Source organism: Kryptolebias marmoratus, linkage group LG10, assembly GCF_001649575.2.
Source record: "Kryptolebias marmoratus isolate JLee-2015 linkage group LG10, ASM164957v2, whole genome shotgun sequence".
In the NCBI taxonomy this organism is placed as follows: domain Eukaryota; kingdom Metazoa; phylum Chordata; class Actinopteri; order Cyprinodontiformes; family Rivulidae; genus Kryptolebias; species Kryptolebias marmoratus.
Window position 1 is genome coordinate 17,301,282 of NC_051439.1, and position 17,993 is coordinate 17,319,274.

General features: G+C 38.4%; 2 protein-coding genes across 3 annotated transcripts in view; one reads left to right on the forward strand and one right to left on the reverse strand.

Annotated features, from left to right (window-relative positions):
• Positions 1-2,565, forward strand: adi1 (acireductone dioxygenase 1). The gene is made up of 4 exons (XM_017431757.3): positions 1-242; positions 400-519; positions 1,053-1,232; positions 1,555-2,565. The coding sequence occupies exons 1-4, from the start codon at positions 120-122 to the stop codon at positions 1,669-1,671; spliced, it is 540 nt and encodes a 179-aa protein (XP_017287246.1). The 5' UTR covers positions 1-119; the 3' UTR covers positions 1,672-2,565.
• The window catches only part of trappc12 (trafficking protein particle complex 12), a 26,010-nt gene continuing 10,042 nt past the window's right edge, over positions 2,026-17,993 (reverse strand). For both annotated transcript variants that reach the window (XM_017431755.3, XM_025009478.2), the window contains exons 4-12: positions 14,184-14,297; positions 13,201-13,339; positions 11,066-11,178; positions 10,195-10,267; positions 9,139-9,212; positions 7,473-7,571; positions 5,752-5,855; positions 4,604-4,691; positions 2,026-4,466 (exon numbers count right to left, since the gene is read on the reverse strand). In XM_017431755.3, coding sequence (XP_017287244.1) covers positions 4,224-4,466; positions 4,604-4,691; positions 5,752-5,855; positions 7,473-7,571; positions 9,139-9,212; positions 10,195-10,267; positions 11,066-11,178; positions 13,201-13,339; positions 14,184-14,297 — 1,047 coding nt within the window. In that variant the 3' untranslated portion in view covers positions 2,026-4,223. The remainder of the gene's footprint in view (positions 4,467-4,603; positions 4,692-5,751; positions 5,856-7,472; positions 7,572-9,138; positions 9,213-10,194; positions 10,268-11,065; positions 11,179-13,200; positions 13,340-14,183; positions 14,298-17,993) is intronic.

Below are 17,993 nucleotides of genomic sequence, written 5' to 3' on the forward strand. Positions count from 1 at the left end.
GAAGTGAAGTTGTAGTTTACAGTTGTAGCCTAGCCTGCAGCACACGTCTCGACATACGAACTTGTTAAGGAGTTTTTAGGTTTTTTTTCGGAGCTTAGAAAGATTTCGCAGTGTTTAACATGGGTTTAGAAGCCTGGTACATGGACAGTTTTGACGAGGACCAAAGAAAGCCACACAGGCTGAATCCAAACCAGTCCGTTTCCTTGGACGAGTTGAAGAAACTTGGAGTTTACTACTGGAAGGTGAACTACAACTTTCTCGGTTGTTTCTTTGCCTCAGTAGTGTAATGTTTTAAGATTTTAATCATGCATTGTGTAACAAGAGTGGCTCTCAAACCAATAAGCGTTTATAGAACTAAAAAACTGATGGGTTTACCAGATGTTTTTAATGTTTCTGCAGCTGAATGCTGATGTTTATGAAACAGACCCAGAGCTGGAGAGGATCCGCAAAGAACAAGCCTACTCCTACATGGACATCATTACAATTCAGAAGGACACACTACCCAACTATGAGGAAAAGGTAACCTGTGTGCTCCACACTCTTGAAGGCATTTTTTTAGTCATAATCCAAATAATCTGCAATAAAAATGTCTGAAACAAGAAAAGAGTCAAGGATTTGCATAGACCCAGTCAACCTGCGGACCTGAACCTGATTGAAATGATGTAGTGGGGCCTTGAGAAAGCGGAGCATAGACAAATCCTTGCAAACCTGAATGAACTGAAGCAAGATTGTGAAGAAGAGTGGGCCAAAAGTCCCCTGAACCATGTGACAGGCTCACAGCAAACAAGGATGCTTACAAAGCGTTATTGATTAAATTGGTTCTAACTTTCTAGTTCTTCTTTGCTCAAAGCTTTTTTCCTCCATTCCTAACTTTTGAATGTTTGTTAAATAATTGTGACAAGGTAATTTGTTATATCTCATCTGAGGTTGTGCTGAACTCTTAATACTTTGTAAAGATCTGTTTATTAGTCTTCTATGTTCAGATACATAAAGCTGTTAAATGTGGACGCTTTACTGATTGTTGACAGTCAGAATATTTTTGCCGTCTTCAGCTGAAGATGTTCTTTGAGGAGCATTTACACTTGGATGATGAGATTCGCTACATCCTGGATGGCCAGGCCTACTTTGACGTGCGGGACAAGGAGGACAGATGGATCCGAATTGCCATGAGAAAGGGAGACCTGATCACCCTGCCGGCCGGCATCTACCACCGCTTCACACTGGATGAGACGGTACGGCTGAGGGCGGAACTATAAAGCATGTTTTGTTTGTGCTCCCAGATTGACCGCTGATTTAATCTGGAACTCGTGACATAACCTCTGATGTAGGTCATGTGTTTAGCATCAGTTACCATGGTGATGGAGCAGATTAAAATAAAAAAAGCAAACCTTGTATTATGTGAAGTATGAACGTCTCTTAAAAGAATCAGACTTTTCACAGGCTTTTTGATTTGTGAGCCAGCAGGTTTTTTTTTTTTTTTTTTTATTGTAATGTTGCAGTTTATAACTTGAGGAACCACAGTCAGGCTGATCCGGGTCCTTTTCCCCCCCTCAGAACTACACCAAAGCCATGCGGCTGTTTGTGGGAGAGCCGGTGTGGAAGGCCTACAACCGACCAGCTGATGACTTCGACATCCGTCAGAAATATGTGGCTTCGCTGCAGGGATCCTGAGATGGAGTAGAAAACTCTTCAATTGCTGCACACGCTGAAATCAGACAATCTAATACTGTGATGTTGAAAGTATTCAATTTACAAAAACTGACAGATGATGAAATGATGAAGAGCAGTACGACCAGAGCTCATAAGAACAACACACAAAGAGGCAGTCTAAAAACTTAAAAATAAATAAGGTCATTAAACTTTTGATGGTACTGATCAGGCTTTAAACATTGTTAGAACAGATGTATTCTAAATGCAACTTTCCAGAGCCTGATTGCTGTCTTGTTTTTTCTTCTAAATCCACGATACACTTTTTCATTTTAAGTCTAGTTTAGTGCAGGTTACTACATGATGTGGTAAATGCTGTTTTTTTTTTTTATCAGCTGCTGCTACCTCATCTGTCTTCCAGTCAGCTTTTGTTTGATCAGGAACGCATTACTTCTTTTTTTGAACATCTGCGGTTTAAATAGCAATTTAACATGGTTGATTTTTTTTTTTTCTAAATTTACCTTCTTGGGCGTACCTCGGAAGCAAAGATGATGAGATGTGAAGCTGCTTAGGTTCGCTAAGTTTAACTGACACTAAACTTCTCAGATGAAAGTCTTTTCTGCCTCTGAATACAAACTAAATCTTAGAAAAAACACCTGTAGCATTGCTTATTCAAAAATAGAGCTAATTAACATCAGAATTTGTAGAAGGGATTCTGTGCACCTGGTCATCCTGTTACTAAAGGTGTTAATTCTTCACAAATAATCATATTTTTAGAAAACATGTCATGTACTTTTACTGAAGTATAAACTATGGAACTTAGACCGATGAGTGCCTTTAGTAAAACTTTTTTTTTAACTAAACCATTAGTCCATTAGTTCAGTTCTTGTACAAAAAATAAAGCTGCTGCTAAAGTTTTGTCAGGTTGTTTTTTAATCATTCAATCAAAAATGTTTATTTAAAAGAGCAGATTTGTTTAGAATAGGACATTTCTTTTAATATACATACATATGATCCACAGAATATGTAAACAGGAGAAGAAAAAAAAAGGAATCAGTGACAATCAATTAGAGCCACAGCAGAAAAAAAGTGCCTCAGATGTGTACAACTTTGGATTGGTAATATTTTACAGTTTTTGATTAGTGGCCAGAAACAGATGCAATCTGAAGGGCTTGTTTATATTCACTGCAGGAGTGATGAAATCAAGTGGTAATCTGGTTTTACAGCAGAGGAAGCTGCTGTAAAAAGGGTCTCTGAGGAAGTTTATTAGACTGTAAGCACACTGACGCTCAGGATAATAATGCCCATGCAAAGTCTCACATTACGAGCGAGCAACTCCTGTAGTGTTTTGTTATGGTTTCCAGCAGAACTACTTAGGAATTTAAAGACTGCTCTGTAGTGGTATTGATAATATTTGTCCTGCTAAAATTTAAGTTTAAAAGAATGTTTAGGAAATGTGTTTATTGGAGTTCGTACTTTGTGCTAAATATGAAGCTAGAACTCAGTTAAGATGCTGACTGGATCTGAAAGGAAAGCCTCATGCAACAGCTTTAAGACTCAGAGTTCACAAGCAGTACAAGCACACATCAGATATGCCTAAAATAAAAATATAACAGCAGCAAATCTGTCTACAGCTTCCTAAACAATCCCGCAAACAGACAAACCACAAACTCCCGAGGTGGAGCACTCGACACAGGTGCTTTTTGCAGAAACAACTCCAACTAGAAAAAGACGAACAATCGTGGGAAATAACTTAAAGCTGATCAAAGCTCCACTTTTAATGATATATATTTTTTTAATCTGTTGAAAGACATCTGTGAGATCCCAGTTTCTGGCTGCAGAGATGTATGTCGAAGAGAAACTGGTGCAAAAAGGCAGAAAAACAAAGTGCATGGAACAAACAGAGATGCAGCCAGCGTGATTTCACAATGAGCTGCCAGATTAACGCAGCAGCCTCAGTCCATCACATGATCCTAACCACGTCTCCTGTTTCACTTGTTGCTTGGTAACAATCTGAGGTCAAGACATAATTGTGTTCATCATCCTGTGAAAACGCAATTTTTTACATCATTTCTGCACAAAACGAGCATTATAAAAATAGGGATCATGTTTTAATTGCTGAGTTTGTTTTAGTTTCAGTCAAAGTCAGCCAAGTTTGCGTTTTCTTTTGTTTCCTGTGTTTATTCTGAGCTGGTGGAGCTTCATACTCAGCAGAAGAGCAAATAAGCACATTTTGCCAAAACTATTCTTTTAAAATTAATTTCACATCAACTTTTGAACATACTGGAGGTCTGTTGGAGCAGTTTCTGATCCTGTGAATGGGTGAATGGTTACTGGACCACTCTCGGGATGAGAGTTTTACTCGAGGAGAAGTGTGTGCCTGTGCTTGAATTCCCTCCAGTACAATGAACCTGGATCACACACGTCCTCTCTAAACTTCAGGGAAACTTAGGTGAGGAGCGGGCATTCACATTTCTGCTTCACAGGAGTTCCTCTCCGGAGACAGGGGTTTAGTTCCTGTCACTCAGGAGAGCGGGAGGACGTGCAGCCTTTCCCAGTTCCCCCCCTCCTCGCTCTTAAACCAGTTTCAGGCACTGTGTGTTGAAGCTGTCGCCTTCTCGGCAGGCCACAGCGTCCAGCAGCGCCTGCTTCTTCTGCGTGCTGCGGGACGACTCCAGCTCATACATGGTGGTCAGGTTGAAGAGGACGCTCTCGTGCAGATAGAGGGCGGGGTCCTGCTGCACCAGGCCCTCCAGCTGGCCCAGGGACTCCTTCAGCCGGCCCAGGTAGAGGAGGCACACAGCTGCGTTGTTGTTGGCCTGCAAGCAAACGATGTTTAACAAATCTGAGCCAAATTGTGTAAATTAACTGAAGGATTCAGTCGTGTTTTTAGCCTTTCAGCTTCTCTCCTGCAGAACTTATAACGTGACAGTTTAATAGACGTGCTAATACTTACAACAGGGTTTTTGGGGTCAATTTTTAACACTTCTAGAAAGGATGAGTGTGCTTCAGAGTAGTTGTTCTGACTGAGGTAGACAAATGCCCTGAAGAAAAACCACAGACACACTTTCAGATTTCTATTAAACTTTTCGACAAATTGTAGGTAAAACCACAAATCATCTGTTATGTGTAGTTCATGTTTGTAACAATAACAAGATCTACAAGAGCTCTACTACTCAATCACAAAGTTAAAAGTGAATAAACAAACGTTTTACAGAAACCTCACTCCTTAGCATTTGTGAGACTCGCCAAAAACAAAACCCACCTGAACAGGTTTCCATAAATACTTTTGGATGTGGATTTTGAAACTTGTTCAAATAACTTCTAAAACCTTCGCAAAAGCAACATTGCAACATGCAACATGGTTTAGTTTTCTTCTAAAATCGGTTTGTGCACAAGAAGTTCAGACGGAAACAGCTTCTGTAAACAGGTTGTAATGTAGGGACCAGCTGGTACTGATCACATGATTGATGAGCTCAGGCTTCTCTGTTTCCACACCATAAACCTGGCCAGCACTTGTTGACATTAACAAAGAATCACAACGATCGAAAAGAATTCCTGAAGAATTTTCTGGTTTTTTCCCCCTCGTGGATACAGCCAAACTCTTTTGGCTTTGTTTGTGTGTTCTTCCTCTGAGTTTTGATTCCCATTAATGTCCTTTACTGGTTACTGTGGGATGTAACCAACAGCGCCAAAGAAAGTTTATATAGTTTATATACTGGAATCCAGAGGACAGATGTATTTTCTAAATATTTCAACAGTTTTTTTTTATTTATTTATTTTTTTACACGTTTTACTTGGTAGTTTGCCTCTGAAGGTAAGAATCCACATCCATCCCAAACACAGCAGCAAATCAACAACAGAATGGTTGAAATAGAAAAGAATCGAGGTGCTGGAGTGGCTCAAAGTCCAGACTTTAAACCTTTTTGAAGTACTATAATCATTAATAGTGTCCACATCACCTCAGGCCCAAACAGCAGAGATGTAACTTTCTATTCTGAGGGTGAAGCCCAGATTTGCTACGTGCTCAGCATAAAGCAAAGTGTCCCAGAAAAGCCCAGAGTAAACAGCGCACCGAGGTGGGAGATGCTCGTCCTGCCATACCTGTTCATTAAAACACATGTGATGTGAATGAGGTCGCTTCCTTTCATCTGGCAGCTTTTCTCCACATCGAGGAAGTATCTCTCTGCTGTTCTCACATCTCCAATCTGTCAAAATAAAAAAAATAAAAAAACAGTGGCACAATTACTGCTGATCCTTGTGTGTGCTTAAAAACAGGGCAAACAAAGAAATTTGCTTACACTTTATAAGAAGTAGCATAGAATATACTAAAGCATTTATGTTACTTATACAAAAACAGCTTTAAGTCATGTTCATTTTGTGCATATGTATTGAACGATGAGAGACTTCTACATAAATACTTGGTATGACAGACTTCAAAAAGGGGCAGAAAATATACGAAACACCAAGTCTGTGCAGACATACATAATGAAATGTTAATAACATATCTTAGTATAGAAAAACAACCAGTCTGAGCATTTCAAGAACAAAGTTCTCCCATCTAACTTCTCTGTTACACACCAAGAAGCTCATGATTATGATTTACAGTCATCTAGTCTAAATCTACAAACAAAAGAACAGCTTTTCTCAGAGAGCAGAAGCAACAGAAATTGATGAATAAATGTCGTAAATGTTTAGTGATGTGGAACTATCAGTGAGGGCTTCTATCTTCAGGACAAATGGAAAACCTGTGAAATAAAAAGTCAGACAGGAAATAGATTGGAAGCAGAGGAGCTCATCTTCCTTTGCTTTGGGTTTGTTGACAGAAATGCTTTATGAAGCACAGAGCATCTGTGAACTGAGCTATAAAGCCAGTAGTCGATGCCAAACCAAGAAGTTAGCAGCAGTGTGAGAAAAGACTAATTTTTCTAGTAATTTTTTTATAGAAGGGTTTATAAATTAGGGTAAAGTAGTAGTAAATTGTGGCTTACTTCCTGTGTAATATAGTTTCAGGATATATTTCTGGATGCTGCAGCTACTGCCTAAAGGCTCTAAGGTAATCAAACAGTGGCTTCTGGTTTACGAAATGAGATTTCCCTGGATCCTTGAATCTTTTTATTTTATTATAATCCATAGATGCTGGAAAAAAAGAATGTTTTTTATGATTTTGGAACTGTGAAATATGAATTTTGATTCTAATTGATATTTCCTTGAGTTTTGGATGTAATTGTGAGCCATAAACCATCATTGATTATAATAACTAAGGTTTTCTTATTTTGTTCCTTTTATATCCAATCCTGACATCCTCACCAATAATGTGCTGATAGTGGAATCTTTCAGAACAACTTTACTTGTATTTTTTAGTTTTATTTGACCCAAGTATTTTAATATATACCTGACAAAACATCTTTAACCTGACAGAGTTTGGACATCACCAAATTTAGCTTTAAGCAGTGTGTTTCCACAAAACTTGAGCTCCCTTAGTGACACTAAACAAAACTTCCTTTTTTAAAATACAGTTTTAAAAGTTTTTTTTTTGTTAAACCCGTTTAGTTGCAAAATGATAATCAAAACCTGTTTTTCATAAACAAAAATGAGTTAATTTCTCTTCTACTGAAGCATAAAAATGCTATCTGGTGATATATTAAACCATGGCATTTTGTTTTTCCTTTTGCCTCGGGTAGCTCTTTTTTTTTTTTTTTTTTTTTAAAATCGCCTACACGTGCTCACATCCCTGCATTATGCAAAGCTAAGATAATCAATTCTGTCTGTGTCCATGGAGCTAAAGTCCTATAATCTATCCACCCATCTGGTAATGTACAGACCTGCAAGAAGATGCGTCCGATACCACTGAGCAGCTGCACTCTCTGCTGGGGCTCATACTGGATGATGGAGTGATAAGTCTCCACAGCCAGAACATAGTCCTGAGGACAAACACAGAGCAACAAACAGGTTTAGGAGAAAAGACAGCAAATACATAAAAGAATGATGAACAGAAGGCAACAAAAGTGGAGCGAGCGAGGTAAACTGTAGGAAGCAGAGGCATGAACAGAGTTTAGGTATGGAAAGAAGGGTGCATTAATCAAACATGTGGAGTGGTTTCAGGACGATGTGACCCTCCTCTCACCTCTACACTGTGCTGCGACACATCGCTCACTCTGTGACGGGAATGCTGAGTGACGCGACACAGAGAGGTCAGAGGTGTGTGTGTGTGTGTGCAGACTCAGTGGGAACCAGCAGACAGAGCACAGAATGTGTGTGCTGAACATGTTCTTGCATCTGAATGCCACAGAGTTCCTAAAACTTTGACCAAAACTAAAACTTTCGACATTGTCATGCATGATGAAAACAGCAGCCAAGCATAAAGTTCTGCAGAACAGTCCTGATCCAGGCCTTGTTCTTTAGATTTTATGTCCAAGGAGTCAGACTTTTTTTTTGTAAGTGTCTTTTTGTAGGTCTTCTGGAATTTGAAGGTCTTTCAAAGATTTGCATTTTAACTTTGGAGGTTTTTTAAAACTCATTTTTAGTCGTTCATTTATGTAGATTTCTTTATAGGAAATTCACTTAACTTTGAACTATGAATGATTCAGGCCTAAAAAAAAGCTCCTAAACTCAAGAGGTGAACCAGTGTCGTATCAAAATGGACAACTCAGCAAAGAACCAAATTTAAATGGGACCTTTAGCCATTTTGTTACAAGTGGCCTGTCACACCACAAACATTTAACTTATTTCCATTTCTTTAGTTTATCTAAAAACAACAGACACAAAAGGAGATTCCTTACAATATATAAGCTGATTATCAACTAAATAATGGTGTAACTTTCATGCATTTGCTTGATTTTTTAAAGACTTTCAGATATGTACTGTTCATCTATTCATCTGTTTCATTTTTGAATTCCCTACAAAGTTACCTGATTATTTGAGGTAACTTCACGTGACTTATATGCATTTTACATTTGAGTTTGTTTGAACACAGAAATTCTATGAAAATAAAAATGCACACAGTAATAAATTACTTTTAATAAGCTTATGTTATGTTTGCATCGTAGTATTTAGAATTCTTAATTAAAAATAAAATTTGTATATTAAAAAAAAATCCCTTGTATGAATCTTTAAATCTAAATAAACTGATTTCTGCGTGGCTCCATGATCCTGTTAAAAACAATCAATGAACAAACACAGATTATACAGATGTATTACATGTAAGGATTTTGCATACTGGATCAAAAATCACAGAGTGATAAAGAGCTTAGCTGCCTGTAAAATGGTGTAATTTCAGCTCTCGACAGTAGATGGCACTGTGTTTCTCTCTACAGTCTGATCTGAGCCCACAGCCCCCCTCCCTTTATTCTCCACCAGCTCTTTCTCTGACCAAGAATCCAATTAGTGGTCAGTCTGTGGGGATTTCACTGTGAATCCTCCACCAGCCCGGCATCAGAGATCTCTGACTCACACACACACACACACAGTGACACACAAACACACACCCACCTTCATCAGCAGCAAGCAGTTGGCCATGGAGTACATGACCCGACTGAGACGAGACCTCCACAGCTTTAGAGACGCTATAAACAGGAAGAAACAGGAAAAAAAAAAACAGAAGAAAAAAGACGGCTCATTTACTTTGTATTTTCATTCTACCTGTTTTTTTTTAATTATATATTCCTGATGTGATCTCCTTTTCTAAAAACCCTCTATATACTCTTATTCCTCCATCCCTCTCATTACAACCAGCTGGGTTATTTTAAGGCGAGGCAGTGAGGAAGACACTGCGGCACATTTCCTCTTCCTCTGCTGTGGGAGAGCCTGTGTGCTCTGACTGTTACTATTCATCGCTGTGTGTTTGTGTGCGTGAGAGCTGGGAGAAGAGCTAATCACTCAGCAGGGTCCTGATGTGTGAAGGCAAGGCTCTGCATTATCGACTGTCTGTGAGAGGAGAGACAGAGGACACAGCTATTACACTGCTTTTGTTAGAGTGGAAAATACTGGCTGAACTGAAGCGCCCTCATGGATACAGTCATACATGCGTCACCCTGCTAATTTCCAAATATAAGAAAGTGTACACTATGTTTAGCTCAACTAAAAGTCTATGTTAAACTGATAAACACGTGTTGGAAAAGTTGCTGGAAGCTAAATCCCCAAGAAACACAAGTCTGGACCAGGTTTGGGTTGTGTGGAGGTGTGTCTACCTAAATTTTAGATGAAGATGCCTGCCCATTTCCCTCTCACATTGGTGCTGATGTGAGTGGATTGGCAGGACTGATCTGTATTGATCTGCTTGGCGCGAAGAGCTGGAGAGACCATTTAATATTCAGCGAGAGTACCGAAGCTGTGAGGTCCTAAACACTGTTGGAGCACCGCATTGGTGTGTGTGGTGGACACTGTGGATTTGTATGTGGGGCTGAGGTATGCTGCAGTCCTGCACCAGGTGTGTATCTGGATTAACCATTCAGGCCCATGACCTCACTCTCTTCCCAGGATACGATGCAGTCTGGGACTGAGGCCAAGTCTGTTTCTGTGTGTGTGTGTGTGTGTATGTTTGCTTACCTTGCCTATTCTCCTGTGAAAGGGTGATCATGCTGCCATCCTCTGCCAAGCTTTTCTCCAAATTTTCCAGAATCTGTTCGAGCAGGGAGGGGATTTAAGCTTCAGTGGAGAAATGTGGTTCACTGCCTGCACTTTATTAGCATGAAAACATTATATAACCACATTTTCTTGTTTCAAATTGTCAGATTTCTCAACTGATTTTTCAAACCATTTAGTCATCTGACAGCAAACACTTACTGTAGATGTGTAATAAATAACTAAGCATTCAGTGGTAAATATGTATGTCATAATCATTAATAATTATTTGTATATTTGAGGCTTAAAAATGTACATAAACTAAGAGATATATACATTTTTAACTGACAATTCTGTTATGAAATAATAATAAAAAAATGCAATTTTTCCTTTCAAATTAGTGTTTCTATTTTCTATAGTAATACAGCTTATAGCTATTATTTTGGATGTTTTTAACATCTGAAAAACAGACATTTACTGTAAATGTTCTTGAAATGATTGAAATCCAGTGATCAACATGTATGTTATATTTATGAATTATTAAACTTGAGCCTTCTAAGAAGAAGGTATGATATGAAATGTCTACTTATATACATATATACTTTTTGTGAGAAGAATTCTGCTTGTTTGAGCAATGACATTTTAGCAATTCACATTTTTTTGTCTTTTAGAAAGGAGATTATTGAAAATAAATATTTTCTCACTAACATTTTTCTTCATACTATATAAACTGCTATATTACTCTTAATATACCCTGACATAGAACATCTTTGAAATAGTGAAGTATTTATTCAGTTGTGTGAAATTATACACTCATCTGGAGGAAGTGTTCTGGTATGTGTGTGTTTGTACTAACAGCAAGGCAGATGGTTTTGAGGTTGTGCAGGCGGTCCAGAGCCTCCTGAGGCTTGGCCAGGTACTGAGGAAGCTCGGCATGCAGCAGCCGCATGGAGAATGGTACCATCGAGCCTGGATGTAAAGGGAAAGCCGGATGGAGAGGAGAGGAGAGGAGAAAGAGACAGGAAATGGAGGAAGAAAATGTGTGAGGCAGAGGGGACAATAAGAAACAGGGTGGGATGGGAATGTAGCAGTAAAGTGAGAAAAAAAAAGAAGTCAGAGAGAGACAGAAAGATGGGAATATAAAGCCATCCACCCACACACAGACTGTACACAGCCCTGGAGGCAGGAACCTACAGATGGCACCGAGCTACGTATGGCTGCTTATTAAACCCTCTCATCTCTCCATCTCTGTGTGCTGCACAGCTCCATCACTCATCTCCCTGCCTCATTCCTCAGCCTGCCTCTACATCATTCACACTCTTCCTCACACACACACACACACACACACACACACCCCTGAGTCTATGTTCAGGTGAGTCCCCAGGCTTTGATCAGGGTCTCTTTGATACTGTCATCTGATCTGAAACTCAGCTAGCTACACCAGCTCCTGCTTCTGCCAGTCTGTATCTCAATTTCTATCTCCATTCTCTATGCGCTTGTGTTTTCTATCAAACCCATCTAGAGGACATGATACACTCTCCTTTCCCCGTATTGCATTCTGCCTGCATTGCTGTCCAGTGGATTTATTTTTATGCCCAACAGACAAGAGCTGATGTGGCGCGATTCAATATTCAGTTCTTTTGGGCTATCAGTACTTTGAATCTGATTACAATTTCATTTCAACTTGTTTGTTATAAAGTGTGCTTGTTAGAATTTGTTTTTAAAGCAACCTTGCAAAAAAGAAGAAAACTGCAATCACGGGTTTAACTACAAAAACAGCATTTAATAAAAAGTACTTTGTGCAATTTTTAAGCACTAAAGAGATATATCTGAAGAAATTTTATTCATGGGATGGGAAGAGGTTTTGAAAGAATATTCAAGGAAAAATCAAAGATCGATCAACAAATTCAAATAGTATTTTCGCTTAAGATGTCCATTCCTACTTTCTAATGATTTTTTTTTGTATCTGCTGCAAACAGTTTATCTTCACAATTACCTTGAATTTTATCTAAGATCTTCATATTCAATTAGGGACATTTATAAATAACCTGAGGACTTTGTCTATAAGAATGAAGTTACCATCGCTTCCAAGTTCAAATTAGTCTAAACTTTTCATTTTACAAACAAAATAATAAGAGACAAACATTGATTTTTGAGCACTCAGTCGATCCCAATCCTTTAGGAAAGTGATACATGGGGCAGCCGTCTCCTAAGGCGTTCACAGAGTGTGATTGTGGGTAATAGATAGTCGATGTGAGCATTGGACTAAAGAAATGTTCGAATTCTGATGCCAGGCTACACAACTTATGCCAGTTTGTCTCTGAAAACCTAGTAGGGCATAAAGCGTTTAATATTGAGCAATGGAAAGTCAATCGGTGCTCCCTTTTAGAAGGCTGTGCGATGTAGCTTCAAATGTTGTTGTTTTTTTATGTGTGCCTGTGTGTGCAGCTGTGTCTCTGCTACTGCCTTCGCTGTGGTAGCCCGAGGGGCAAAGCAGATCCAAAGTAATGGAAATGCATTAGAGAGCAATTCATGCAGTGTAAAAAGAGGAAAAACAAAACCAAAGAACTGCTGGAGACAAGTAGAGTTGTTGAAGCTTCTCAATGATACAGTCTGATACTGAGCTCCTGGCAGAAACTTTCCTTTGAATATTTAATAGGACAGTGGTGGTATCCAAAAAAAGTGGTTAAAAAAATCCTTTTAGAGAGCAGGCTAATAACACATTCAACACTAAGATAAGAGTTTTAAAGAAGCTTTTCAGCACATTCATTAATAAAACTATTCAATTTAAAGTTGGCTTTATGAGTAAGTTCATAAAATGCTTTTGGTCATATAAAATATGAAGAGATTTGAAATAATACATAACTGTTTGGTTGGGAAGTATCTAAGTTTGGCTCTCTGACCCATGATCACTACCAAAACTGTACCTTCAACAGAGTGTCAACAACAGAAAACAACATGGAATATGCTTGTGTGTTTCCGTACACATACCTCTCCTCCCTGGGTAAATATGTGGGTAGTACTCGTAGTAAAGATCTGGTTGTTCTAGGTTGCCAAAGGGTTCAAACTCCAGCTCAGCGTTTTGAAAAAGGTTCAACTTGGTGAGAAGAGCCAGACGCACGAACCAGAGCTGGAACAGACAAAAAAAAAAACACACTGCCATGTTTGTAAATTATATACATTTATATAGATATATGGACAAGATTAATTCAAACACCACAGCATCCACTTTATGTATATGCAAGCTGGCCCCAATGGGGAAAAAATGTTAAGAAGTTACAAAAACATCTAAATCTACTATTTAGGTAAATTTAGCTGAGAATGTGACTTTTTCTTTAAAGTCCAATACCAATTAGTAATCCATGACTTCTAATACTAGTAAAATTTATACTAAATAAAAGAGTGAAATAATCTGCCAATATGGTAGGTAAAACAACAAATATAGTGGGTTACAAGTGAAAAAAATGTATTTATTTTAAAAATAATGCAGCAATAACTACAGAAGATAGTAGCTCTGTTATCATGATAATGGCACAACACATTTTCTGGATTTACAAATTCTAGGTTAAAGTGTTTTCTTTCTGCAATTCTAAAAAGGAATAAAAAGTAGTGATGTAAACAGTTACTAAAACATAAGTTGCAAGAGAAGACCAACATATGCAGATGTACTACTGAGGATGACATTTGTAGCTCTTGCGGAAAATTCAAGCAATTTAATAATCCCAGTAAAAAAAAAAAAACTGCGTGGAATAGTAATTTAACAAAAAAAATAAATAACCGTTAAATATTCTGTGTGTTCTTTATGCACTTCATTGGGTCTATGTTTTAACTAATGGTATGCATTTTATTTGTTGCTAAAGACTTTTTAAATGACTTTACAGTACAGGACATATTTTAACTTTAATCATCTGCCACCCATAGAAACACAAAGCTTAAGAAAGGGGATGAATGAAGAGAAGTCATTGGCATCCTACCTGCAGTGAGTCGGTGGTGTGGGAGGTTGGCTGGTCGGCCTTCCCGTATCCCTGACCATGAGCTGTCAACAGCTGGCCCGTCAGATCCACGGCAGCCCGCCAGTTCTTACTGCTCTGCAGGGGAGCAGAGTCACAACATGTCTGAGACACGCCACTCTGACTGACTGGGGAACCGTAAACACGGAGTTGTCCAATGCATGTCGACCCCTAATTCTACCATATATTACTAAAAAAGTAATACTTCAAGATATTTCAAGATTTACATAGTACTCAAAAGTACAAATCAAATAGTATTCACCTCACAGTGACATGAAAAAAGGCAGGAGAGGGTTTTCACTTTAGAAATTTAATCCAATTAATCAGGTGTTCAAAACCCCACCCACGTAAATATTAGTATCAGTACAAAATTAAAACAAAACAGAAGGAAACAATAGGAGTGAAAAGTAATCAAGCAAACAACTTTTCACAAAAGAAAAGTGGAGCGATTTAAGTAGACAAGCTCCTTGAAGTTTTTGGTGAAAAGTGGCCAGAAAAAGGTACACACAAAGAGATGATCTTTATCATTGTACAAGTGTCATCTCCACATTACGGCCCCGGGTTTCTACAAAACTATCAAAAACTGTTCTTCACATCTTGGATACAATCATTATGAACAGATCGTACAACCTACTTAGAGAACCTACAATACTTCAAAAGAAATCTGTTGAAAGAAAGAAAAAATAAAGATACCAACATTCTTTTCTACATTGTTCTGTTACTTTCTTTGTAATCTATTTCTGTAAACTTCTGAAAACATTGATCAGATACAGGTCTTGGGTAATTTCTAACTTTGTTCAACTTCAGCTTCTGGCAGTAGAGCAAAATTAAGGTAACTCACAACAGATAATTGTCTAAAAAAACTTGGGAGTACAATTCACGTCATGTTTATATATATATATTTTAAACAAATTATAGCAAATATTTACAATCCATGAGAATCCCAAAGTAAACTTAGCACTATTATTCAAAGTTAAGGTTCGTTTGTGGTATTTTTTCCCACCGAAAATGTAAGAATAACCCTGAAGTACAGGACAGAAGTAACAGATGTTTGAACACAAAAAAGATCTATGCTTATATTTATAAATTATGTCCATCTGAACGTTTCATGGTAAAGCAGATGCCTATACATGACTGCAGCTGTGAGCAGTTAGATGCAAAACACAATTAGACTAAATTTAATAACAACACCATAAAAAGGATGTTTGGAAACAGCTTTTTTCTAAATATATCTGTCCAATTAAATGATGCTCTCTTTGTTGGATTTTTTCTCCCCAAACCTATCATTGTCATGATAAGTGCATATCTTCATTATGTCTTCAAGAGTACATGTAGTTTTGAAAGTCTAACAAAACTTTTGAAGATAGAGTTTTGTCTCTTTATATATGAAGGACTCACTGCAGCCATTTTGCAATACTTAGGGTTTTGCATTCTTGTACATTTGAAGATGAAAATCTGTAAGTAAGAAGAGAAAAGGCTAAGAATACCATTGTGAATGACAGCTCTTTTGTACTCAATGGTTAACACAAACGTTTAGCAGAAATTAAAGCTGCTCTTTCCTAATTATTTATGCTTTAGGCAGTTTGTTGAAGGTTTAAAGGGTTAATAAAAATTCAATACGTATCTATCTCACTTAGCACTATTAAGATTCACTTTTTCATCTAAAGTTGCAAAATGAAAATCATGTTTTTATGGTATCAGTACACCAATGTTCAAATGAATACTGGTGAACTGATGCCACGAAACACATTTTAACAGTGAAAGCGTGAGTGTGCTAAAAACACACACAGACCCAGATATTAGCAGCATCTGCTTCCACAGGAGGTGGTACAATAGAGAGAGGGGGTAAGAGGAGGGGGAAGAGTAGATTCACCCCACCCCATCAACACACATGACAAGGTCGGTTCGCCGATTGGGTCCTAAGTGCTGTACCATTCATCACAGCCAGAGAGCTAATTAGGAGAGAGAGGAACTTTCTTTCTAGTCATCTTTATCACAAAATTCATCACCGTTTTCTTTGTCATAGCTGCCCTTTCCTCTTCATTCATCCTTTCTTCATTTCTTTTCCAGTCTTTCTCTCATACTTTGTTTTCCTCCGTCTCCTCCCTCCCCTTCATCAGACTTGAATTTCTCCCTCCCTTTTCTTCCCGCTGTCATTGTTTCCTCATGCATTGCTCTTTCCTCATCCCACCCTCTTCTTCTCTGCTCTCCTGCCCTGTGCCAGTAGCTGCGCTGCCTCTGAATCTTCATTAGGGGGGGAAATGAAGCTGAAAACGAGGAGGCAGCCTGGATGGCCAAAAGCAGCTGCAGTCACTCACACACAAACACATCCTGCTACAGTACGCTGCTGACCTGCCACAGGGCATAAAAACAAGACAGGTGTACGAGTGTGTGTCTTTAAGTGTATACGCGAGGCGAGGATTAGGTGTGATTGCTGTACAGTAGCTGCATTCCTCAACATACACACACACTGAACAGAGATGGGACACAAAGGGATAAACGGTTTCAGCAGCGGATAAACAGGATAGAGATGGAAGAAATCTGGCCAACATTAGGTGAAAGAAAACAGACTTTAAAGCCAGTCATAATGTGAGGGAACATAAAAAAATAAAAACAAGATCCCTGAGCAAAATCCAAGACATGAGAAGAACCTGATGACCAAGGGAGATAGAAAGAAGCAACATAAAAAGCCCAAGTGAGAAACTCTACAAATCTGGGAACTTCAGCTCAGGTCTTACGTAATGATGCAGCATCACTACTTCACATAACTCAGTGCTCTGATATTGTCTTGTACACCAGCCTGTAATTTTAGGTCTTGAACCAAACCAAACATTAGAGATGAAAGGGTGGCTGTGATTTGAGCAGAAAGCAAACAGGCTGTGTTGTTCGAGTGGCAAGGTGACAAGGTCAGTATTCAGTTGAAGATGTGATGTGAGCGTCCTTAAGTGAGATAATAACAGACATCTATGCCTCACTGTGATTTAAAATGAAGTAGACTGAGGTCTGCCCTCGCTGATGAAAAAAGCATAAGAACAATCACAAATGCGATTGCATCAAGATGCTAATCTAACATTTAGAACGTACAAGGTCTTTGCTCCATCTGCCAGTGTTCATTACAACATTAAATATAATGTTTCATATCATATCTTTTCCATTCCACCAAACCATTCTTGTTCACTACTCTTATTCTACAGGCCCAATAAATTTCACTTCAACTTTGGGGTCAATTTCACTGAAACCAGAAGGATTTAACCAAGCTGACCTTTTCCATCGTGGTCCTGCTTGTTAACAAGGAATCGTCCAAGTCAAGAAGAGTCATCTTCTGCATGCAAACTACTGCAGTTTGACCAAAAGCACAAAGTATTTTTAACCTTTTGGATTTTTTATAGAAAGATTTCTCAGGGAGCAAACTGTGAGGCATGTCCATAGAAACAAAAGGTAAACATTAATAAACCAGAGCATTTTAGTTGCACTTCAAAAAAATCTGTGAAGTGTCATTTTTCAAAGTTTATGCTGAAGTGCAGCTGCTTCGGTAATGTAACCACTCTAAAAGAACCAGGAAGTAATTAATTAATATTTCCTAATTTGCTGCTTTGTTCTTATGATTGCCACCATTTCTCCTTAATCAACTCACTGAGCTAGATAAGAAAGCAAACATATTTTAGAAGCTAAAATGGAGATTGACCTTGACATAGCAGAGAGAGAAACATATCTTGACTGTTTATTGGTGTAATACTTTTCCAACTGAAAGCACAAGTTTCTCTTGAAATGACC